The 26398-nt window shown below is 32.4% G+C and overlaps 2 protein-coding genes and 1 long non-coding RNA gene across 3 annotated transcripts; all 3 read right to left on the bottom strand.

Moving 5' to 3' along the window:
- Positions 1-8504: 8504 nt before the first annotated feature.
- Positions 8505-11509, bottom strand: LOC141667297 (uncharacterized). The gene is made up of 2 exons (XR_012552563.1): positions 11176-11509; positions 8505-10833 (listed from the first exon to the last, which is right to left on the bottom strand). It is a non-coding gene; the product is annotated as an uncharacterized LOC141667297 (long non-coding RNA).
- A 2692-nt stretch (positions 11510-14201) lies between these two features.
- LOC141667102 (purple acid phosphatase 2-like) lies at positions 14202-16565 on the bottom strand. The gene is made up of 8 exons (XM_074473461.1): positions 16315-16565; positions 15902-16102; positions 15640-15751; positions 15295-15524; positions 15046-15178; positions 14708-14928; positions 14495-14616; positions 14202-14393 (listed from the first exon to the last, which is right to left on the bottom strand). Exons 1-8 carry the CDS (start codon positions 16501-16503, stop codon positions 14213-14215), a joined length of 1389 nt encoding a protein of 462 aa, XP_074329562.1. The 5' UTR covers positions 16504-16565; the 3' UTR covers positions 14202-14212.
- Positions 16566-17076: 511 nt separating this feature from the next.
- Positions 17077-25435, bottom strand: LOC141667103 (V-type proton ATPase subunit a3-like). Its single transcript, XM_074473462.1, has 18 exons — positions 25222-25435; positions 24805-24849; positions 24020-24142; positions 23828-23935; positions 23203-23319; positions 22953-23126; positions 21998-22135; positions 21258-21365; positions 21022-21129; positions 20747-20895; positions 20264-20417; positions 19334-19494; positions 19045-19251; positions 18635-18818; positions 18438-18521; positions 18151-18338; positions 17776-17835; positions 17077-17542 (listed from the first exon to the last, which is right to left on the bottom strand). The coding sequence occupies exons 1-18, from the start codon at positions 25357-25359 to the stop codon at positions 17338-17340; spliced, it is 2451 nt and encodes an 816-aa protein (XP_074329563.1). The 5' UTR covers positions 25360-25435; the 3' UTR covers positions 17077-17337.
- Between the last annotated feature and the right edge of the window lie 963 nt (positions 25436-26398).

Raw genomic sequence — 26398 nt, 5'->3', positions numbered from 1 at the left:
ATAAATGTTATATGTTATGTTATATGAATTCAAGTAATGCCAGAGTACAATGACAAATATGAGCTTACTGGAACTAAAATATTTCCAACATAGAAGTTAATGAAAAAATAAAGAATTATTAATACTAGTTGATTCCATGGAAATTACAAACTAAAGTAAAAATCTTAATTAACACTATCACAATCTCTCAATCATCCTTGTCTGCAACCTGCAGATAGAGGTGGCCAAACGGGTGGTTCAACCCGCCCGAACTCGCCCCGGCTCGCCTAGTAAACCGTTTTAATTCGACTCGTAACGGGGCGAGTCAAACTCGGCACTGAACAGGAACAGTAACGGTGCGAATACGGTTTCGTTATTTTCTATCCGTGAATCGGCACGGCACAGCTCGTTAAAGCGGCACGACACGAGACTGAACCGGGAAGCGAGAACAGACCGACACGTCAACCCGCCTGAACTCGCGTAACCCGACCAACCCGTATGAACCGGCACGTGAATTAAACACTTTAACGAGCCTGTGTCAGTGTCATCTCTCTAAGTCTGTTACTCTGTGTTTGTATTCATGTGTTGTGCATGTGTGTCCTATTATGTCTGTGTCCTGCACCTCTGCACCTCTGCAAATTCAATGTTCAAATTTATTCGAGTCACGGGCTCAACTCAACGGCTCTCATGCAGCTTTTAAACGGCTCTCTTCTCTCCTCTCAGGCTCTCACCCTCTAACGTCCATTTTCTTTTCTCTCCCTATAAATCACATTCAAACCATTCCACTCTTTCCACTGCACTTCTTACTCTCTACTCGCGTCTCTATTCTTTACTTTCTCACTCACCAACTCACTGCCACTCTCTTCTCAAGTCTGTAGATTTTATTTAGTTTTGTAATTATTCCGGCAAAACATAAGTAATATTCCGGCGAGATTCAATCTAATTCCGGCGAAAATTTTAAAAGATGGAAGAAGGCAGAGGAACAGTTTCATCCCATGGTTCAACACAAGCAACGGCCATGCGACCACCTCGACCTGATGGAACCCGTCAACCCGCCACCACACCCGATTATAGCATATTATTTATGTACTTTTGTATGACTGTAACCTGACCCGTCCAGCTCGTGTAAACCGCGAGCTGCACGCGAGCTCAACTTTTGTGATCCGGCACGAACCCGGCACGGTCCGTATAAATAGATGTGCCGTTCCCGAGTCATAAGTTAGCCAACTCGGCCCGTTGAAAACCCGGCACGGCTCGTCCGACACACTCGTTTGGCCACCACTACCTGCAGATAAGCACCTTTAACTTGCATTAAAGGTTGTGAGTCCAGAACATTATTCGGCTTCTTTATGTATGTTCGTATTTTCTTCGAGTTATCTAGTCTAGAAACTAGCAATTTGAGTATTGTAAATTTTGTTAGGTTATGATTTAGAAAGCTCGTCAAATTTCTCTATTTATAATTATAGTAGATCAGAATTCTTGTTAGTATTTCATAGTCCGAGTATCTGTGGGAGTAATGTACAAACCATGGGGCGGCACAGCTTTAAGAGATTTTAAACATTTGAAAAAAAAATCTGATTTAAATTTATTTAAAAGAAGATTATTTAACATTTTGATTTACTATTTTATTTTTTACTTACAAACCAAATAAAAAAATAACCCCAAATTTTTATAGAATTATTTTGGCAATTTTTTGAACTCGGTAAGCAAACATCAATTTAATAGTTTAAAATATTAATAAATTAGGTGTGTTAAATGTTATTTATATTAAGTTTGAAAAAACAAATTAAGAATTTTATCGACACGTAAATTATTTTAACTTCGAGATACGTAATTAAACTAATTTCTTAATATATGCAAACTGAAAATTATAATTCTTGTAATAGCATAATATAGCATAATCTCGATAAATTAATAATCTCTTTAAATGAATAATATTATTCAGATCACATGATAAAGAGATATCTATAAGGGTAGTAGTTTGTGAAAATCGAACTCAAGTTATTTCATTCAATTATAAAACCTCTTACCACCACACCATATTGTCACATGTGTTTTTTATCATACACATAATATGTAAGTGTACTAAATGCATATTTTATTTAACTTTAAAGATGCTTACTTGAATTCCGAAAAAAAAATGATAGTTAGTTGAATATTTGTACAGTTAATTTTAAATAATTGAATTCCAGATATAAAATTAGGCATAATACATAAATGGATTATTATCTTATTTATTAATCATTTTTTAGTTTGAAAATATATCTCATATATTTTTAACATATTTTTTATTATAAAAAGTAATTAAAATATACATATATAATTTTTTAAAAAAATATTGAAAATAGAATTGCTTATATATAAATAATCTATATTGGTATTACATATTTAGATAAGTTCGAATTATAATGAGTCAATGTATTTTAGAACTTGGCCCATTGTTCAAAAAATACTCGAAATTTTACTACATGACCCGGCCGAAAAACATCGTCACATTCTACGTTTAGTAAATTTAAATTACAAGCTCAGCGAGAATACCATACCAATAATGTGAAATTTTTTAATATCTTATGTTAATATAAATTAATGTGTTCGAGGTCTTTATAGAATCAAGTCAATTGATTATTTATATTAAAATTACTAACTTCACTGGTAACGCATTAGTATTTTTGGGATTTGTCCCAATTTTAAGAATATTTGAAATTTGAAATGAGATCTCACTAGATTCGTTAAAACTACGATGATATATTAAATTGATTTATTTTTTATTTTTCACTTTAAAAAAACTAACTTTTAAAAAGAATTCTTTTAGATCAGCAATATCCATTGATCAAGATAATATTGTACAAATATTTTGAATTATTTTAATATTTTGAATTATTCAAATAAAAATTATATCTATACTATATTGTAGCATTTGATTCAATGTATTTTATATTATTTAAGGAAAAAAACATATATTGTTCAATAATTTGAAGGAATTCACCAGTTCAACTGATATTTATAAAACTTTATCGAACTGAAATTTTTTAATTTTAGAAGAATAGTATAAACTGTTATCAAATTATTATATGAAGAAATATTAGAGTCGTAATGAAAGAAACTTAAAAACGGTTTAAATAACGATATAAATACAAAAAAAATTTCGAATTCTTAAAAAAAATCATGAATATCAATAATAAGTCTTAAAATATATAATTCATTTTTATGTTACAACCATGATTGATACCCGGTTGCGTAAAAAATAGATATGAATTATTTGTCAGTGATAACATGAATACTATATACAAATTATAACAATTTATTTATTACATAATTTTAATTTTTGAATAATTATAAATGCATGTTATTTAAGTAATCAATTATCTCACTAGATGTTAATAATGATTATACATGTACATAAATCAGATATTTAGCATATAAATAATTGAAACCATCATAATTTACTAAGAGATGTAACATACAATAATTTACATGCTAACACATGAAAGAGATATGTCCTAAGTCCAATCATGTATGAGGATTTAGGAATAACTTTTATGTAATCTGTTTTGATTTCATTGATATTAATAAAAGACTTGTTTTGTTTTTATTACGGGCTCTATCTATTTAAATGTTTAAATAAGATATACCACAGTTTAGAGTAAAGCTTTTTATGGATTGTGATGAGATCATAATAATGAGACCTAAAAGATGATAACTCTAAACTTAAATAGTTCCTGGTCGTAGGATTACTAACTGGTAATTAATAATCCGCAAAGATCGGTACATACTATGCTTGCTTCATTATGAAGGATGTCTGTTCTCATAAACATTTGTGTGGTGACACTATAGCTAGTATGTAGGTGCTTATTATAGAATAAGTTCACTGAACATGACTCACACAGCTGAACAACTGATGGAGTTCACTCACGTGTCAGCAGTTGTTCACATAGTGATAGTTGTACAAGTATCCTTAGATTTGAGGTCATCATAGTCATCTTGTGTACACTGAACTATGCTTTGGTTTAATTCTTAATCTCAAGGGACAATTATTAGGGCTCTACTGGGTATAGGAATTTGTACACGAAGATAGTGTATGATCAATAAAGGATCTACCCCTTCCAGTGTAGGAAGAGAATGTTCAATGCTGATCCACTTATGTTAGTTCAGGAATCTCTAGCCAGAGTGAATGAAATTAGAAAGGAGTTTCTAATTTACATTAAATAGAACTAAGCACAGTGAATGAGAAAGCAAGTGATTAAATAAGATAGGCTTGACACAAGTTTCATGCCTTGTATTTAATCGTGACATTGCAGGGTAGAAGGAATTAATTGTACGGTAACTACTCACTGAATAGGTTCTTGGTATTCTAAGCAGTGAATTCGTATTATCCGGATAGTCGCGATATGCTGAGAAGTATCCCTCACGATGTAGAATAAATATGATTAATTAATCATATTTAATGAATTAGAGAATTTATATAAATAATGATAAAATAGTTTTATTATTATTTATTTATACTACCGACTTAATATTGAACCTACAGGGTCACACCATAAAAGAGAATGATTTAATGGTGGAGAAATTAATTAATAATGGTTGATAATTATATATTTATGAAATATATAATTAATTGGCAAATTTAATAATTGATTAAATGAGATTTAATTGATTATAAATTAATTAAGAAAAAGTTCTTAATATTATTAATTAAGAATTTAATTTTTGGAAATTAAATCAAGTGAGAGAATTATTTCTAAAGTGTTTAGAAAAAGGATTAATAATTAAAAGGTGTTTTAATTATTAGTGAGAATAATAAAGGGTTAATAATAATAATATTTTATGGGAAAATTTTCAGCTGAAAATTTTGCCTATAAATATACTATTATAGACTCTATTTTTGCCTCAACCAAAAAAGATTTACAAAACCCTAATTCTCTCCATCTCCTCCTCCTTCATTACATCGTTTTTTTGGTGGATACCGGTGGAGTGCTTCACACTTAAGGAGCAACTGTTAAGAATCTCCGTTCATCATTTTTGGATCGCCATTAAAGACCTCCATCTTTCCATTAACGTAAAGCTTCTTAAGGTAAACATACTGAACTACGAATTAAATATTATTTTTCGCATGGATCCTGCAGAGGGTTTCATTTTTATTTTTAAGATTTAAATTTACGTTTTCGTTGCGTTTATGTGCTAAAAACCCTTGAACACACACATATACATATAACGTAATCTTACTTTGTTAACAGTAGTGTAAATAAAAAACTAACATTTTCCCATACATACATACGTTGAATTTCAAAAATTAATATTTTTCATTAAAATCAACTCTAACATTAACAATAATGTAAATTTTATATTATTGTATATTATGATTGCAAGTCATTCTGACTTCAGTTATGCATTTTTTATTTTTTTAAATTGAGTAAGTTAATTGTAAGTTAGTAGTGAACTCAGTAATACTATAGTACATATAATTTATTTAAATAAAATTTAAAATTTTGGTCAATTCTGTATTCAACATATATGTTAATTTGTAGCTTTTTATTTGTAAACATACTAACGGCATTCTACAGATTAAATTTAATCGTTTCGTTTTAAACGTACACTTACTACCCTGTTTATATTCATTCATTAAATATAAAATAACAGGTAAGGAAAATATAATATAATAATAGTTGAGGGATATTCACTCCTAAAAGTGAGGAAGCATTCGAAGGTCCTGATGTTATAGAGGGGGACATGGAGCTTGTTGGAGAGAAATTTTATCTATATTTCTTCAAAATTTGACTCAAGAGCCTATATAAGGATACTGTTTGAGTTGCTCTACGAACATCATAATTGCATGATGGATAAAAAAACTTTAGAAAATGACCCGTGCCTCGCACGGGTTATTACGCTAATTGTAGTTTTAAGTTCAACAGATTGAATAAAAAAATTCGTTTTCAAGAAATAGAAATTTAAAGCTAGAAATAATGGACACTGGACTTAAATTTTGTCCATATATAATATAGAAAACAACATCACCAGTAGTACATGAAATTTGAATATTAACAACGTATCTAGTCTCCTAACCAGGGGTGAATTCATAATCAGCATTGTATTCTGTTCATTACGATATGTCAACATCATTGAGCTGACTAGTACTAGCAGCCTGATCTTTCTACTTTGACCATTAAACAAAAACAGATCCAACACATGCATGGACCAAACATTATATCACAAGCATATGTTTCCATATTTCTTCAACAAGCATCATAAAGTTATATGTTCGGAAACATTAAATCACCTAATTAAAAGAAAGATTAGAGTTCCCAAAATCGTTCACAAATACTTGTTGTAAGCTATATTGATTGTCATTATGTAGTAAATGAGATGTGAAGTCTCGTGCATGAGTTCACAAAATAAAAACATGTCAAAGTGTCATCTGATAATATTTTTGGGATCGACCTGTGAGATTTAACATTGCTCTAATTAAAATGCTAGCAGAACCAAAAAGCATTTTACAGTAATATACATTAAGGCGATCATTGAAAAGATGAACATAATTCAGAACACAAAGCATAAAAAGAAACAAATTTTTAGAAACCATAACATGACGTGCCTGCATAATTAAGAAGTGCATGATTTATCTCTACAACTTCAGCAGATGTCGATAATTAATTAATTCGATATCTTGTGCGATCTCGTTACCACCACTTTCAGCAACTTGATGATCACTCCAACTCGACCCCTGATTATTTTTAAGCAGCTTGAAACTAAAATTCGGCTCAAACTTTTCAATAGTCGAGTGTGACTCTACTTGACCTGGAAAGTTAAGAAGAGCCTTAGCACCCCTCATCTTAAAAGCAGCTCTATCATAAGCCAATGCAGCCTCTTCGGCAGTTTCAAATGTTCTGAGCCACACGCGTGCACCTTGTCGTGCTGAATCTCGAATTTCAGCTGCGAATTTTCCCCATGGACGACGCCTCACCCCTCTATAATGCTTCTTCTTGGCTATAATATGCGTTGGCTCGGTGATGGAACTAGGATTTTGATGGTTTCTTTGGTGGTAAATTGGAAGACTAATTGCTTGGGCCTCATCAAGAACTTGGAGTAAGTTTTTGTTTAAAGGGAGTACTTGAAGTTCCCTAATATGGGTTGGGCGGACCGTAAAAGGGGCTGGGGTGGGCTCCAGCCCAGGTCAAAGTCCAGCGGACCTTTAAGTATATAAGCCCTCAATAAAATCCAGCTCATATAGGAAAAAGAAATAGTTAGCTCTGTAATTATGTTGTCTGTATATAGGTGTTGATGCTTATTGTGTGTTTTAGGAAACCCGATTTTTATAAATGAGATCCGAATGAATGTTTAGGGCTCGGCCCATAAATTTGTAGAGATGAACCCAATCTAAATCTGTTCAAAATCATCAAACTGGTTCTTTCGGATAGAATCTAATTAAACAAAATTATATTTGCAATTTAATTAGCATTTCTATTTTTCCAATATTATATCCAGGGTTTCGATATTGATTTAGTAATAAAAATTGCAATTTTGTTTCTTATTTATGCTAATTCTTATTTTTAATATGTGGGATGATTTTAATTTGAATTTTTATTGAAATAATGTGATGGATAATTTGAAAAAAATCTACGAGGTATGTTATGATTTGCGATTTGAAGGTTCTAATTCTGGCATTTAGTTAAATCTTATTTGATGATATTAGGTTAATTTAGTTTAATAATGGTTGAACTTGCCTTGGAACAGAGTTAGTCTTTTTGTTGTAAACTATTGTTGTTAATATTATGATTCAGCTCATGTTTTCGATTTTGTATTTTTAAATTATTTTGCTCAAATAAGCATTGATGAGTTTGTGTTAAAATAATTTATTTTAGCCCCAGTAGAGATTAAATCCTGAGTCCGCCCCTGGGTTGATTTAATCATTTGGTGTGAGTTTGTATTTGTTGTTATAGCTCAGGTGTTGTAGTTTGAAAAATTGGTATTTATTAAGCTTTTCTTGTTTGGGATGTGCCGTAGTTATCGTCGAGGAAAATGTGAGATTGTGATTTGTGAGGTGGGGTATATAATGCTGGTTTTTTCATATAATGAAATTAGGTGAAAAATCGCGATTCGCGCTGTATTGAAAAATATTTTAATTAAAATCCAAGTAAAAAATAACTAATAATCATGGGGATAAGGAAAAGTTTAATGCATTTATATCATGTATTAAGAATTTCTATTTTATTTAATATAATATTAGTTTGCATAGTAATGTTACATTAAATTTGCTATCACATTTGTTAAACTCTTTTTTACTTTATTTTTTTCCAATTTTAAAAGTTTAAACTTATTTTCTTGATCTTTTTTTAGAAGCTATTGCCTTTTTATCTTGGTTTATATAGGTTTTATGCTTCATGTCATTAGATCAGAGAAACTATTATAAAATAGATCGCTATTTGCTAAATTAACAAAATGTTTCCCTCAAGCAAAGCATACAAAGTTGCAATAAGTAACCTCACAGTTAATCAAAATCTTCACAATTATAAATGACTAAATTCCAATGATAAACTAACAATTTAACTCATTTTGTGCTTCTGTCAAGGAGAAAAAAACACTCATATGAGATGATATACTATTGCACAATTCTAAATTGAATGCAATTTCTTTTTATTACATATTGGTCGTAGTTTTCAACTCTTACTTATAATACAACATAAACTTACATCTCCATCATGTACAAGCCTCGGTCTCACCTTCATCATTCTCAACATAAATACACACATTCATTTCTTTGTATTAGCACTGAGAAAAACATGCAAGGAATGCAACATCAAAATAAGTAAAACATACACAATGTAAAGCTAATCATATAACCAAACACCTAATTAGTACAAACCATAGATGAATTAGTGCTCATTTTAGCACCTGCACTTGAACCTTCAATTTTTTTTGACAAACAATGCATACATAAATATGACACCTCTTACAACCTATCCAGGTAATACACCACCATAGCTATGGTTAACCGTCCTTCGGTTCCTAGACGATCGAGACAGTTATACTTTATAGGTCTTAATGAGAAATATGCAAAAGGAAAAAAATATGATATATAACATCCAACATTGGAAACAACATATATGAATGGACACATAATATAACAATGGTCAACACTATTATGACCGAGATATGTATATAATAACGCAATATTTCTAAAGCACTTACAAATCGACTAACCAATGAGGCGGAGTTGACATAGGCAACACCATCAATAGAAGCACAAAATATCATCCTACAAAAATGCTAAACTTTTAAAATCACCGAATATAAAAAAACAAAATTGAAATCAAGTCATGAATTATATAAAATAATAATCGATTAAGTAGAAGAGACGAAAAGCTATATTGACACGACGACACACCCAAATACTCCGAGAGAGAATGAATATTAGTGTTAGAAGATTACTAAGGAATGGTCTAACGACACACCGGATACAAGGTGCTCGAAAAAATATCTAATCTGCCAATTCATTCCAAAAAATGAGAGAAAACAATTGAGCTAATTATAAATTCAATTCTTCGACACACACATAAATAAACTTAGTATTTTATATGCTGATAACGAATTTGAATGTGAGATGAGCCAAATGCAGAAAGCAAAAAGTGTGTATATAAAATACAAAAATAGAAATGAAGCCATGTAGGTACCTCATGTTCACGTATCTTCCAGTTGAGCAAATACGTTCAAAAAGCTCTCCACAGAAGCAAACTCCATCACAATTTCCAAATGTGTCGATATAATAATCAATAAGGTAAATCACAAATAAGACCATTCAATTTTTCATTAGTTATGAATTATACGAACAAACCTTTACTCTTTGGCCTAAACCTTTGATTTTCTCTTTAATTTTGATGGTTAACATAATTTTGACTCTTTGACCAACGGATGTAGCTATGGTACTCTTTGCTATGTATAAACACAGTGATATCAAATTTAAAGCAAGTTTGATATTTTAATATTAATTAGTGTTCTTAATTATAATGTTCCTTTTCTAATTTTTTTGTCACATTCATCAACACTATTAATTAAAGACCTCCACCCTAAATTCTTATGCTATAGTCAAAGAAGTTAACAAATCTCTGTTCTTTATTTTTCTACCTGTAACAGAAATATAAGTACAACATATGTTCCTAACTTCTTTAGATGCTGAATTTGCAGGATCCTATAAAGGCTCTTAAGAGTATAGAAGTCCAACATCTACCTAGGAGATTTTGATATATAAGAGTAAAACATTGTTTTACTTTACATAAATGTAAATAATCTACAATCTTGCGAAATCCAATACAACATATAATGGTAAAATTTAGTCAAAATTTGAGGTGAATATATCAGTTTAAGCAAAGCACACCAAAGAGAAACAAATCAAAACAACAAGGAATAATTTATAACTTCATGATCTTATACTAAACCTTTTTTATGTTAATTATTCAATAATTTTTAAGTGTATAATCCAGGTTTTGCCCATTCAAAGTAGAATAAAATACAGTAAACAGAGAACTGGTAAAATAATGAAATGAGAGGTGTTCCCTTTCTAAGACCTTTGTCCCACACATTGCTCCCCAGACTTAGTAATTTCTAAGACCTTTGTCCCACACATTGCTCCCCAGACTTAGTAATAGTGTATTGGTCTGTGTTAAAATTGTTCTCTATAATTGAGGACCTCACATGATCAACATACGGAAATTGGATCCGTAATCCGCTCCACCATGATGTCGAAGCAGATGATAAGTGATCGATGGAATCTTGAACCCCTTCATGTTCTTTGAAATATACGGAATGCATATTCATATTTGATTCTAAAATAAAATACAAGTACTTTACTGCTGCAAATCCCACCTAGATAAACACAATTAGAATTTTAAACAATCTTTAGAAATACTGTTTACTATGCCAAAGTAAGCGGCCTAAGTTGCAACATATTAAGTCGTCTGACAACAATCAGCATATCACACACAGAGATGGAAATAATTAATCTGTTTTGTGCACTGCAAAATAAACCGAAAACAAACACCAAGCACTACTGATAATAGCGAGCTTACACAATAAAAGAACATAAAACTTCTAGGGAAAAACTGAAACAAAAAACAGACACAAAAATTATTTGAGTGTTGGTGAATATACTCTACAGAAGTGAAACAAAAAAAATCATACACTACTAATTAAACTGAATATTCATACCTTTTTGAGACCAACAGAAAGGATGTTGCAGTTCGGTTCTTCACAAAATGTTCACCTAATCTTCCATTAGAGAGCGAATACGTCCAAGCAGCACTCTACGAGATGCAAACTCCATCGCATGGGTCGGTATATGAGCAATATGAGTAAATTACAAAATAAGACCTTTCAATTTCTCATTAGTTATGAACTAAACGATCAGACCTTTCCTCTCTGCCCTGAACCTTTGATTTTCTCTTTGAGGTGATTGAGCATAAATAATAAATAATTATGAAGCAAAGATATACAATCAATGAAAAAAGAGAAATTAGGATAGGAGAATAGCAGCCAGGTGGAGTGCCACGTGTTTGACGTGTGATCCTCCTTTATATAAATATATAGAAGATATATAGATAGATGTTGGGGCCGAGGAAATATTTAATGAATAAATTTATTTTTCTTTATTATTTACTTATAATTATTATAGGGGGATTTAAGGTTAGAAAATGTCATCCTTTCTTGGTTGTACCTAATTTTGTAAATGTATTGAGAAGATAATAAATCACAAACTTAGAAAAATTAGTATATTTGGTGATTTCTCATAAAATTTGGAGGTTTTTTTTAAAAAAAATAGCTTTTTAAAATTTTTCTGCAAAAATATGTTTTTATGATTTTAAATTTGTAAACCACGATTTTTCATTTTGTAGCAAATATACGATTTTGCAACTTGAAGCAACATGTTGCAAAAGCGAATGCAAAACTGAATGCAAACAATTTTTTTTTTAGTTTTTTCATAAAATGTAAAAGAAACTGTATATCTTGTTATTTTTAGTTATAAATTGTATTTTTACAAATATTTTTAAAAAATAATAAACCACAAAAAAACTTTAAAAAATCAATTTTGTTAATTGTTCTATAGTTTTCTAACTTCCCATTTTATATTAAAAGAATCCAAATTCCATCCCTAAATCATATATAGAATTGAACACATTGTCATCTTTACTTACAATATGTATGTTTACTATGAATGAAAAGAAAACACAAAGAACTCGTAAACTTAATATACATCTACAATTAAATAAGCATCAACTATGAGCTTCTTAGCAAGATTTTAAGATTTGCACAATCAGTAAAAACATGCAATTTAGTTTCTAAATATGCATTCTTGTTCCTTAACTCTTCCCGTGTCTCAAGGTGCTTCTTAACGTTAAGCTCTAAATAAGTATTATCTTGCTTAAGGTTTTCACAACTGACCCTATCTAGAACTAATTTATCATTTTCATCTTTAACTTTCTTTAGTTCTACTTTAAGGTTTTTGACATCAAGCAGAGTACATCTTAGTGTAGTACTCACATTTTTATACACTTTTTTACGGCATCATGTTGTTCAATGCATTTCTTAGTATTGCATCTTGCCTTAAAATAGTAATGAAAAATTGCATTTTCATACACTAGGACAGTCTGCCTGAAGGCGACACATTGTTCATTTTCACATAAATTATCAGGATGTAAAACTCGAATAATTGAAAATTTTACGTGAGAAGAAGATTCTGCCATCAATGATAGATTTCCATATTGCTCTTCTTCTTCATCGGTGTCATCCCAACTCTTCCTTTTAGCTATGTAAGATTTCATTGGATACTTACTTGAGCTACCTGAGTCCTTCTTCTGATAAGTTTTGCCTTTATCCTTTGCTTGTTGAGACTTTCTTCACTCGGTGGCAAAGTGCTCTACCTCATCACAATTGTATCATCTGAACCTGCTTTTATCACCCATCCTTATCTTGTAACCTGATTCAGAGATGAACTTGACCTCTGACCACGGTTGCGGCTTCCAGAACCCCTAAATCCTTACTTCCTTCTAAACCTGATGTTACTGAACATCCCAGCTGAGTTGGCCAAAGTAGGGTCTTCCATTCCTTGCAGCTCCTCAATGGTGTAGTAGTCACTAGAATTATCAGAGAGGTTTCCATCATCTATCTCAGTTTCAAAAGTTTCAAAGAGCACTTCAACTTTAGACTTAAGCTTTTCAACACTAATGTCAAACTCTTTGATTCCACTGACTACAAGAGCGTTTGTTTTGAGTAGTTCAACAATTTTGCTATCAACTGTACCACCATCATAGATGATTTTCTTTTGTTCCTACTGCATCTCATGTGTCTTCAATTTACCACACAACTTCTCAAGTGTCATGATTTCAAAGTCAACTCGTTCATAAATAGATGAAGCCTTATTCTCCAGAAGGTGATGTTGGTATAGTATTTGTAGATGTGACATTAAGTGTTTCACTTCATGAGATCATAGGTTCAACCCGAATTTAATGCATTTTGTTACATTAATATGATTAAAGGATATATAAATAATTTACTAAATAGGCTCAACACTCATGTTCACATATAATAGATATAATAAATGTTCATATCACTAACTTTATAAATTTAATTATAAATTACATTTTTTAAGAACACCTAACCTAACATGCCAAATGCAGTGTCCCGTGGAAATGGAAAAAGTTCAACTTTGACCGATAACAACGAATTGCGAATGCAACGTAGCAAAACATAATTTCTGAATAATATTTATAGTTAACACTTAACAGCATGTAACTTAGTTCAGAACTATTTCTGTTGATAGTTAGGCTAGTATGTTGATTTTGCAAGGCGGTGGAAGTAGTTACACCGTGCAGAGCCAGGACTAGAATAAGGCATTGCATTCCCATAAAAAATTAAAATACGAATTATTTTCTCAGAATTTACTCGGTATTCTCTTAAAAAAAATCTGAATTTATCCCGGCAGAATAATAAAAAATGTCAATTTATATGGATCATTATTATGTCATAAAAATAAAAATTTCTTTTTTTAGGGCTATCATGAAAATTACCTAAAAAAAATTAACTTCTAAATTTCCTTTTATTCAGTTCACAGCTAATTTACATTACTATATCCTGATATAATGCCACAGAAAATTTGTAAAATCAAGTTGTAACACCTCCAAATACTCAGTTCTTCTAATCATCATGAGAATTTGTGAAGTTTGTTTAATGCAGGAAGTTACATGTGTGATTAGAGATTATCATTCTTAAAATATCTGTTTAAGAACCATAAATTATCAGCAGTTGCAGCATATCCGTCTTCATTCCGGTGCCAACTGAAGTAAGCATGCGTCCTGTTCTTGATGTCAAATATACCATGCCCAAAACTGGCCTCCCGAAATGCTGAGTATTTCGGTTGTGGTTCTGTCATGCTGCCAAATATATGGATTCGTTTAGTCTTCGGTGACAATATTTCATAGTATCATTCAATCGATTTGTTAAACTACATATATTCAGAAAACACAAGTCTTACTTGGTTGCCAAACCCTCTATATTTCCTCCATCACCAATGGTTATGTAAACAGGAGCAGATTCATCTGTTACAGGATTACATAATCCGTTGATGACGTTGTAGGCAACGTTCGATACTCGTTCCTGTTACATGTTCACAAACAATTAAAACACTTGCAGGATATATAGCCAGCTGCTTATATACATTAACATTTATTTCATCATGTGTACTTACAGAGCGTTCATAGGCATGAACATGACCAGCAAAAACAACATCAACTTTGTAATGTACAAACCATGGTTCAAATAAAACCCTCATGGTTTCCCCTTCCATATAATGAGCATTGTAGCTGTTATACATTGGAGCATGCATAAGAACAATCAACCATGGAGTTTCGTTCCTGTCGACATTCTTCAGCTCCTTTTTGAGCCACAAATATTGAGGAGTATAGGTGCCTTAAATAAATTTGATCATGTTATGCATTCAGGAACTTATCAACTTTGTTTTCTGGTAACTTACAAAAGGACATCTGTCATTTTATAAAATAAAGATAGCAAAGAAATCATGGTTACCATAGGCAGAATATGACGACAGGACAATTATATGTGCTGAAGCTCTCTTGATTGAGTACCAATAATTGCTGTTTGATTTCTTTGAAGGGACTCTATACCTGTGTTTGTAAGGTTTAAATGGCTTGGTTTCTCCCTGCAACAGAACATCATATCATTGTAACGATAGTTGAAAATTTCCCTGGCAAACCTTAAGATTCCAATATATATTTCAGGACACTGGAAAAAATGGCGGAGTAAGTATGTAATTACAATTTCTGGAGCATAATCAATCTCATGATTCCCAGCAGTCCAGATCCAAGGCTGATAAGCAGCACTTCTCTCAGTGAATCTTCCCCATGTATCCCATCTCTCGTTATCATGAAATGGATAATCATCTGCGTAAGAAAGATCTCCAACAAACAACACAGCCTTTCCTTTCAATGGGTTACTTTCATAATGTGTAAGTGTGGAGTTTGAGTTATAGGTCTGTCCAAGATCTCCTGCACAAATTCCTCGTTACATTAATAAATTTTTGTTCTAATTCAAGCCATTACAAGATCAAATGCGGACGTAGACAAGAATGTTAACATTGCATTTCATAATCAATAGAAATACCTATGAGACCAAATGTGTATGGAACATCAGGGCCAACCTCAGGCGGTGTGAAAAACCAGAAACTTCTCGTGGTATGTCCAATTCCAACTTGATAGAAATACTTGGTATTAAACTGTCACATAATTGATTTTATTACTTTCCTTAGTCATTGAACTAGCTATACAACAAATTAAAGCATTTCCAAAAGTTCTGAGCATTAAATTTCCGGACACTATAGTTTACTTCAATATTTTCGGTTTTTCTATTATGTGCACATGCTCACCTTCAAATTCTCAATGGTGCAATGATGGATGTATCCAGAAGTATAATTGTAGTATTTGTAGGTAGTAACAATGCCTTCAGCCTTGTTCTTGTTCTTGTTTTCTTCACTCCAATAAAGAACTATATTTGAACCTGGTTCATCCATCGTAATCCATGACACGATCACTGCTTTCCCCTTGTGATCACCTTGTGTTATATGGACCTTACAAAATCATTAACAATTATCAAAATTTTCCAGTTCTTGTTTCTGGATTAGCTCAGCTTAAGTAACTAAATATCATAACTTTAAAATTTATGGCATCTACTATGTCTCAGAGAAAATAACTAAATTGAACCAGCTTTGCATGTAATTTCTAGCAGTCAACGGATCCAATAAAATTTGTAACGGAGGAACAGAAGATTATGAGGATGTACCTGTTGAGGGGCATTATAACCAGAAGGAACCCTAAAGACGTCGCTATCAAGAGGCATATCGACACCTTTATCAGGTGTCCTGACAAAACTACTAGTAACTGATCCACTGCACATTTGAACTGAACTCAAAAACATGACTGTAAAAACAGATAAAACAAGAACAGAACTGGAAAATTCCATGTCCTTCATGTCTTTCCTTAATATCTTTTGTCTAATTTAATGGATGCACATCCATATATATAGTCATTCAAAAGTTAGTATAAAATTTGAAGTTAAAATATGGAATGAGTTGATAGTTCTGATGAGCCTTATTAATTTAAATTTTGTGTAGAAAACAAATTACTAATATACACCCTGGCCCTTATTTTATAGCAACCTTGATGATGGATATTCCTATATAGAGATGCTATTCCACAAAATCATAACACCATTCAAGAGACAATCATAAACAAGCCAACACAGATCTGACCTTACTTAGAGTTAGATATGGCCTTTGTTTTTGCTTATATTAAGTTTCATAATATGGTTGTGGCAACAATATTAATGCCAGCTAATACGTCACCACATTGAATTTAAAATCGACAAGTGTTACACAATACTGCAAGTATTTCATCTGAATATTTTCATGAATCTATACTGCAAGAATTTTCACCACATTGTTCTTGTATGCAACGGGGCTGTATGATAGTTTAGAATAACAGATAGATTATTTCGGGTTAAGAACAACCTTAGTAATAGTAATTCACAATAGAGACGTTGAGCAATCTGATAAGGTGTTCTTAGTTTGAGTATCCTCAAAACACGATATTCATGGAAATCTTCTTATGGATCCTCACAAATATATTAGATACATTAGCAATAGAAGAAAAGTGATGAACTGTCAAAAACTTCATCTTCCCCGCTTATAAGGAAGGAGCACACATTGCCTTGTCAAACACAGTGTCTTCGAATGAAAGAATTTATAAAATCCCGAACTCATGTGATCTACTCAGCTGTTATAAGGTTGAAAGCTTTCTAAACATATCATTCCTCCTCATTAGCAATCAAGGTGAAAGAAAATGGATTGAATTTGTAACCGTCCCCCTCGTAGAACTTGTTTTGGAACTCCACCCAGTGGAGCCGTAATGCATGAAGAAAAGCGCTGAGAGTTTCCATAACGAGCAACACCCCAACAGTAGCACAAATGAAAACAAACACGCCAACTATACGAATGATGACATTGTTGTACCTGTGGGAAATAATGGTAATTTCAAGCAATCAGCTTCTTATGATGAGCGACTTTAACAACCAAATAAAAAATAGCGTGAGGAAAAAAAACATGAATTGGTCATTTCACATACGGAATGAAATGGAAAAGAAAAATGAGGATGCAATCTAGAGACTAAGAGTAATATTTGATCAGTACAAGTGAATTATTAGTAGTGGCAGAGTGAAATAAGTACAAGGTACGAATAAACTTACCCCCAAGCAAGGACAAGAACCTTCTCATAAAACACGCTAGACAATTCAGAATGGGCAAGGCTGCACATTTTAAAAGAAGAATCAAAATTCCATTACTTTATCTTCATAGCTTAAAGTACTAATCATATGTTTAGATGCGCGTACATGTCTGAGAGGTATGTAGATAACAAAGGGAGGTAATTTGATCTTTTGTTACTTGTACTTGCATCCAGCAAAGTTCAAGATTCGTCTTAAATGAGGTTGTTAGGAGTTCAAGCTAACTTTAATTATCTTTTCTGTATAGATTTCATCATAGTGTGCTTTAGTACTATGAGTCTTCAGTTAGAATATAATGCCCCATAAGTGGAGTCCTGTTAATGTTTCTTGTCAGCATACCTGAGGGCCCACAAACGAAGGTATGAAGCTGTATTGGAAACTGCTCCAAGGACAAACTCTATTGTGTGTATAAGCTGGTGTACAAAAACTTCACTAAACATAAATTCCTCTTGAGCATGAGAATCGTGATTTATCTCTGACTGCAAAGATTCATCTGTGAGGGTTGCGTAGGACTGTCCATGTTGCCTCTGAACAGGTACAGAATAAACATGTTAGAATAGGATGAATGGGCTTTTATACAACCTGCATTAAAATTTAGGGGCAAAAAAACATGGGAAAAGACGTACATTATTGTGTTGCGACTTTAATAGGAAAGGCTTTGGAAGTAGCATCCATGGGACAGATCCAAAGGCCAGCACTAGTAGCAGAAGCTGTTACATATCAGGTCAGTCAAACGGAAGTCTCATATAATACCTAGTCACCATAAGATTTGCCCACTAGCTACAAAAGTCACAAATGAAAGCAAGAACGAAATTCACAGTACCTGAATTACTTTCTGCCCACTAAATAGCTGGTTTTCTTCAAGATCATCAGTAGGACCAAGGAACATATATATCATTACATGGTACAGATCAGCCTTTGAACCAGTAATCCACTTTATAATGATCAAGATGGACAGATAACCAAATAGACTGTTTAGAAATATTATCTGAGGAACGAACTGACACCTGGTCAATGCAAAAAGTAAATGATCAAGTGATATAAATGTAAATAAACACGTCTAACAGAAAATGCGTATACTCTCCCAGACTTTACACAGATTGTAAGTTAAATGTGCAGACACAAATTTCAGTTCAGTTTGACCATCTACTGTATCATATTCCGTATAAAATTTTACTTTATAGCATAGTAGCTATGTCTCCAAGGAATGATAATGTTACATATGAAACTAACCAGATATTAATGCCATTCCTAAAAAAATTGGCATTGAAGAAGCTCATTACTATCCCAAGATTCATTTGTGCTACTCCGAGGAGGATGGACATTTTCATCTTCAGTGAGTTTAGAAACGGAAGCTCACTGCGCGTACCGTGCCATACAGGATCTACACCAAATGGATAAGTATTATGTACCTTAATCAACCCCACAGAAGTTGCATCCCTGTAGAAAAGTAATGTATTGTAAAGAGCGTAATACAGATAAGTACTTGTACTATTAAATGTTAGATTTGACTAATGAAAACCTGCATGAAGGATCACGACAGTTATATGCTGAGCTACTAAATAATTCAAAAGGCCTGGAGAAGAACTCGTTGTAGATGAAGCCAGTGTAGATCGAGAAGAGTGCCATCATCAGAATGACATAACGCCCCCCAAAAGTCATTTCCATGATGTCTCCAAGTTTCTGCATATACCAACATTGTACTATAACCACCACTAAAAAACATGACGATTTCAATGACTGGCTGGAATTTTAAAATTATAAAGATATTTAGCAAGGAAACATTGTTTTAACAGTATCACCTTTTAGACATAGTTCACACATATGGACCAGATGGTGAGCGCAAGTGTAGCCTTATTGATAACAACACTGGGTTAAGAAAGAACCTGTGGGTGGCCTGTGTTAAACTTAAGGTGGACACTGCTATTTCTTTAACATCTTTCACTATTAGTATTAATCAAAGTTCTGATATTTTCAGTATAGAAACAGACACCTATGCCATAATGATGTGTACACGGTTACTTCTGTAAAAATTAATTATGCTTATGATCTATAAAAAGTTACTTGGAAAGACTTTAGCTCGTGTGAACTCTAAAAAAAAATCAAAGGAACCAGCACAAAAATGAGGTATTTATTAAGGGTTCGGACATAAGAGTTTAGAGCACAGGACTTAAAATTGACCATGGATTTAGGTGCACAACATCTATGGTCATAATGCTGAGACTGATCTAAAATTTGAAGCAACAATTGGACATGTTCTGTTTCTGGAATGCTAAATATAAATATTTTTTTCTGGAATTCTAGTGATATGAAATGATAAAAGATAAGGGAATGGATTCTTATATCTTATCAGTAAAAAGATATAGGATGTTTACTAAAATTAAGTGGATAAAGTGATCATGAACTGATGACATACAAATCCTATTAAGTTCAATAAGTTATGTCTGACTACCTTATTAGAGAATTTCCTTTCCATGATTAAAAGAAATGAAGTCGCCAATAAGATGCATATTCCATGTCCCCAATCACCGAACATGACAGCAAAAAGAAATGGGAATGTAATGATGGTAAATACACCCGGATTTGCTTCTTGATACTTGGCCACACTGCATTTTATTATACTCATAATATATCAGCATAAATTTAGGACAGAGTTTTTATGTGAAATTGATTAACACGAAGAAATGCATGATATAGGACTACATACGTGAACACTCATCCTATAGAATATATCAGCTATCAAGCTAGTAAAACAAACAGAATGCACATAGCTGAAATTAATTCTGTTGTCAAACGCGGTGTGTGAAACAAACAGGTAAATATGAGTTTTATAAACAAATGAGGAGTGATAATAGAAACAAAAAGTAATTCTTGTTATGATTCCTACAGTAATCTCATAAATCTATCTAGTACTAAAATGTGATCTGCTACTCACCCATATGCATCAACAATATCTTGAAAAGATGAAGTAAATTTGTTTGTCCTAAAATAAGTTGGTGGTGACTCCTTCGTCTGTAAAACCTGGAATATACCGCCAACTTGTGAGCTGGAATCTGTTGTTGCTCGCTGAAGTGCCTCCTGAATCTGAGAACCAGATTCTATTAGACAGCAACTTTTAAATTAATTGAAAGTTATCATATTGTACAATAAAGTTAAAAATACTTCTTCCTTTCAAATCGGAAGAGGAATATAAGAGAAATTAATAGTTACCTGTGGTGTAGCAAAAACTGGACTCCACCCTTCTGCCACTAGACACTTCTTTGTCACATCAATGCTGAGCATGTTTAATATGTGGTAAATGGATTTTTCCCTGGTTACCTTTGTGATTCCACCAATGAAATATAGTTCAAGTACTGAACACATATGTTGGCGAGAATACTGCTCCTTAAGAACAAAAAACTGAAATCTTTGAAAATAGTACCTTCACTTTGAAAATTGTAACTTACCATCAGGTTCCACTGTTCGTATTTCTGACCAATATTATGTAACAAATTTTTACGTTGTGATATGCCAGCATCAATTGTAATTTTCAGTTCCGAGAGTCTTGCAGAGACCTAAAAATTGCAGGAAGTAAACACCGAGAAGAGGCAAGTAATATAGTGGCTAATACAATGGCTTATCCTAAGGCCCTGAGAGACTGTAGAAGTGCATAAAATCTATTATCTATCCAGTGCCCGACCTGATGTTACTGGAATTAGGACAGTCCTTCATCGTCCTATTTTATGGTCCAGATATATATTGAAAAAAGAGATGACAACATTCACTGAGAATGGTGGAAGAAGGTAGGAATGAACAGTCCACAGTAATAATGTCTAATTACTGTTTTTGGTTCAGATTGTTCTGTAGTGATCCATTAATTATGACCTATTTTAACATATCTGTTATATTCTATCTAGGTCCATAATATAACCACGCTTGTTTAGTTTGCTGAGTTTTTTGTCTTGTTGAGACTTGCCAAAGTTGATTTCATGTGAATATTAAAAACAATTGTGCAAAAACTTGAAATTTGAGAAAATGGACCACCCTTCTTAAGAAGAAGAAAACATGTATAAATTATATTAAGTAATCAACACAATCATCATTAGTAAAAGTCTAAAATCCACGAGGGCGATAGGATTGTAGCACTTGTATACCTACTATGGGAGCATATACATAAAAGGCGTAAAGATATATATCACACACGTACCTCAGTCATCATTTGAGCTTCCTTGCCTATATCCTCGCTAAAAGGGTAACGGTTTGCTCCAAAAGCATCACATATTTTTAGAATTTTGCTTTTTACTCTTTCTCCGGAGAAGAAAACAGCAAAAACATTTTTAATTACCTGCACAAAAATCACCAAATAACATGGATTAGAGACTTTACTAGATTACAAGTTTTCCGATACTCTATCCTGCTTACAGATGAAAAGGGACTATTATTAGGTAAAGCGTTCAAAAGAAAATCCTTAATTCCTAAAAAATCCAGGAACAGGTAACCTTAAGCACCCCTTCATGAAAGACACTGAAATACTTTCAACTTTTCTAGATTTGGAATTTATGTCCTAGATTTGGAATTTATGTCATTATCTTGAATACCGTATAGTTCTCTACTGTTCATTCTAAAGAATAAATCAGAACTCCTCAAACAGTAATTCTCGTTGAAACAAAGAATTTTACTTGACATCAAGTTTAGGACACATAAAAAACGACATGTGTGCTGAGTCACATGAACTGTCCTTCCTATTTTTCACTAATTTATGGCTAATTATTAATTTTAAGCATCTTAAATCATTGTGATTCCACAGAAATGTGTGCAGAGTCGCATGAATTGTCCTTCCTAATTTTTCTAATTTTTGGCTGATTATCAATGTTAAGCATCGTAAAATTAATGATACCCCACCATTCAATTGTTAATTGATAATGGTGACAAGTGCAATTCAATATATTATGAGACTTCGAATCGAAGAGCATACCTATAATTAGAATAATGAACTCTTTACAGTAGAAAATAAAGAAATTTTGATAAATTTGCCAGAAACTAGGAATGATATTGACCAAAAAATATGGATTTGAATGTTTTTATGGTGAAAAAAGAAAGCAGATCAATATTTCCCTGATGTTTAAAAGTATTTGTGATCAATTGAAAGTGGCAGTATTCACCTTCTCTCCTGATGCAGGATCTACAACTGGCTGCTCAACAAAAGATTGCCTCAAAAGCACATTACCCCTGGTAACGCGAAATAGCATTTTCTCAAATGCCATGGATTTCCCTTTTGGGACAAGGCCAGTGAGAAATCCCAACTTAACTTGCTTATACTGATCAGAATTCAATTCCTGCACAAGAAATTAATCCACTGTAACAATAAACGACAGGGAAAAATCCTAAAAGAAATCTGGGTGAAAATAGTACCTGCTCCTCCAAGAGAGGTGCTTCAGGTGCTTCCGAGGATTCACCACCATGTCCTGATCCTGATTCTCTTTGCTGTACTGTAGCTTTTCTTAGGGCTGAATGAAAAAACTCGCCAGCCTGAGAAGGGAAGACTCGATTTATAAAAAGAGCCGAGTTTACAGATCATATTTAAGCGACTAAGCTAGAATGCGATTTCCACCAGACAAAACAGAGAGAGTGGAGTCTAGAATAATGAATTAAAAAATAAATTAAAATCATTTTAGCTACTTCACACATTCCCAAAAGGATTTTGAACTCTGAAGTGGCGAAAAAAAACATATGCCCAAATAATGTTTAAGATAGTCGCAATGGGAGTGTGCATGTTATCTGAAGTATATAAATGGAATGATAAAGGTTTGTTTGATTCCAGTAACATGTCCATATGATGATATAGTGTATCTGACAAAAAATATTCAACACCTTGGCTACCTAAATGTTGAAATCCAGTGGTCTGATTATTATCAGTAAACAAATTTAGGACTCTATATAGTTAAGGTTGCACAGTAATTATATATTAATAAAAAGCAACTCTTTTTTTTCAAAATTTTACAACTTACATGGAAAACGGGGAAAAGAAAAAAAATACCTTCTGCAGCACAAGCTGATACTCAACAAGTTCATTGTAACTACGTTGCAATTTTTCACCATTTGCAACAAATTCAGTTAGCTCGCCTTCAAGTTCTCCAAGTTTTACCTAGCATATATCCGGACCAAACAAGGGTTAACAGACAAGATACAGAAATATACTAGAAGGCTAGAATGGAGTTTCGACATATACCTCCAGATCATCCACATTGAGGTCAGATCCTGTCCCAGACCTTGCTAATGGTTCTAAACCTGCTTCTGACATCTGCACCTTAAAATATCGTAATTTGCGTCCCAACTCTCCACATCGTTTAATCTTCAAGACAGAATACACAGAAGAGAAGGAGATACATATTTGAGGATTACAAAGCAGTTAATATCTTACAATCTTGCTAACGGCAGAATGGCAGTGCATAATTACATTTATAGCACGGGAGAATATTTAAAACATAATAAAGTTAGATCATGCAGTTATTTGCATTTCTTTGAACTTTTAAGTATGTATCCTGATAGTCTTTTTTTTTGAGTTCCCTACACCATCATGCGTAGTCACACCACCTATTGCAGAATTGTGTCATCAGTTTCTTCAGAAACTCCATTAACAGAATGGTTTTCGATAGTAGGCAGCTGGCATAATCGGATGACGTTTTGTCATGCATAAAAATTGTTGCAGTTTATATATTGTTGAACAGACATGTAGATAGATGGTCATTCAAAACAATGTCAGTTTCAAAACGTCGTCTCGTGGTTTTTAAGTGCAGGTTGAATAGAGAACAGGAGAATCAGATTTGGCGATACAGATCGAAATAAAACAAAATTTCCTATTAAGTAATTAAATGAGAGTGCCTTATAAACAAATTTGGTAGCAATATAGGACATAAAGGACCTAGTTAAGTTTTCTAAAACCTATAACAGATTACTCGAACCACCATAAACATAAAAAAAAATATGTATACTGATATGAAGTATAGAATTTACCTGTGTAGCATAAGTTCGCTGGAACGGGCTCTTGCCAGCATTCAACTGAGAAGATCATGATATGGTAAAAACAACAAATCAAAAGAATATTTGTACAAAACAAGCTGTAATAAATATGCATGTCAAAATACAGCAAGTTTGAACAGTTTACATATATAGGTGTAATAAGACAGTAAGTCTCAAACAGTTGGTTAAACATGAGTGATTAAACTTCACGTGCGCATGTGTTTGTCTAGATACGTCACATCACGTAGGCTAAAGCTGGCCTTCGAAAATCAATAAATAATTTCTTTACAAGCCATAATTAAAATTGATTTTAATTTTAATAATTCCCACCGAAACTTTAAGATTTAACAATGTACTATTTAATTAAAAATCCTGGTTCGTATGTATATGGATGAGAGATACTGTACGTACGTCGTTGAATTGAATAAGGCCGAGATGACCAAGGTAAGTGATAGCTAAGTGAGCGGAGTCGATGGGGATGATGAGCTGACTCAATTGCATCGCCTCTGAGCGTAACAGATCCATCGATGTTCCACCGTTCTCCGACATGCTCTCATCAATCCAATCACTTGCTCACACTACGTTTTCGGAGTTGGACTAGACGCAGTAGTTATTATAATTTTAACAAACGATGCTAGTGCACCTTTATTCCCAAAATTCTTTTCCCAAACTATTCCTAATGATGAGTTAATTTCAACCTGACACATGTAAAATATTCACCCCTGTATAAAATTGCTCAATAATAAAATATGAATTCGAATTTAAGTTAATATAAATATATTTGTTAAATTCGAATTATATTTTATTAATTTCATCAATTTATTACCTTTTCTAATACTTTTTTGATAATTCTCAATCTCATGTTTCCACACCATATCAACTAGAATAATAACCGATATATCTTAGATGTCAAAAACAAAATAATTGAGAATGTTACTAATATAATTATATTGTGTAAAAAAAAATCTGAAAAATGACTTGTGTCTCGCACGAATTATTATTGTAGTTATTATTTATACATGAATTCGAAGATTTCACAAAAATAGTCTTCTTAGAGCTATCTTTAACCCATGTTTTCCTTTTAGCTATATACTATGTGGACAATAAACTTTACAAAATGATCTTGATTTTTCTTCTCCAAAGGCATAATTTTTTATATAAATTTTTAGATAACACTAAAATGAGAAGCCATTGGTCATATTTGGAAAGTACTTTCTGGGAAAAAATAACTTTTTAAATCAAATTAGAGGTTTGATCAAATAAAATCTCTAATATTAGTGTTTGTTAATTAGCTTTTTGAAATAGTTTTTTAGTCCCAAATCTTCGTGTAATTTGTATTTACCAAATGAATACAAGCAGAGTAGTTATTGTAATAGTTTTTTTGAGTTTTAGTTAAATAAACCCTGAGTAATGAGTTATTTTATTAATAAAGTCACTACTAATTTACAACTATCTGCTTAATTTAAAATGAATAGTAATGCATAATTAAAATTGTCAAAACCTGCAATCGTAATATATTCAACAAAGTAGGATTTACACTAGCATTAATATATATTAAATTTTTATAAAAAATATTATTTTTTTGAGA

This window comes from Apium graveolens, chromosome 6 (genome assembly GCF_009905375.1).
Source record: "Apium graveolens cultivar Ventura chromosome 6, ASM990537v1, whole genome shotgun sequence".
NCBI classification, from domain to species: domain Eukaryota; kingdom Viridiplantae; phylum Streptophyta; class Magnoliopsida; order Apiales; family Apiaceae; genus Apium; species Apium graveolens.
The sequence above is the reverse complement of the archived record's forward strand: the minus strand, read 5'-3'. Positions and strand labels throughout refer to the sequence as shown.

Excerpts from the sequence above, each read along its gene's own strand:
- LOC141667102 (XM_074473461.1), bottom strand. The coding sequence starts at position 16,503 with ATGAAGGACATGGAATTTTCCAGTTCTGTTCTTGTTTTATCTGTTTTT. Across the intron at positions 14,929-15,045 it reads GTCGTCATATTCTGCCTATG|GCACCTATACTCCTCAATAT; the intron begins GTAACCATGATT and ends AATTTATTTAAG. Across the intron at positions 14,617-14,707 it reads TTCATGCCTATGAACGCTCT|GAACGAGTATCGAACGTTGC; the intron begins GTAAGTACACAT and ends AACATGTAACAG.
- LOC141667103 (XM_074473462.1), bottom strand. The coding sequence starts at position 25,359 with ATGTCGGAGAACGGTGGAACATCGATGGATCTGTTACGCTCAGAGGCG. Across the intron at positions 23,320-23,827 it reads ATCAGCTTGTGCTGCAGAAG|GCTGGCGAGTTTTTTCATTC; the intron begins GTATTTTTTTTC and ends TTCCCTTCTCAG. Across the intron at positions 18,819-19,044 it reads AGGAATGGCATTAATATCTG|GTGTCAGTTCGTTCCTCAGA; the intron begins GTTAGTTTCATA and ends TGCATTGACCAG.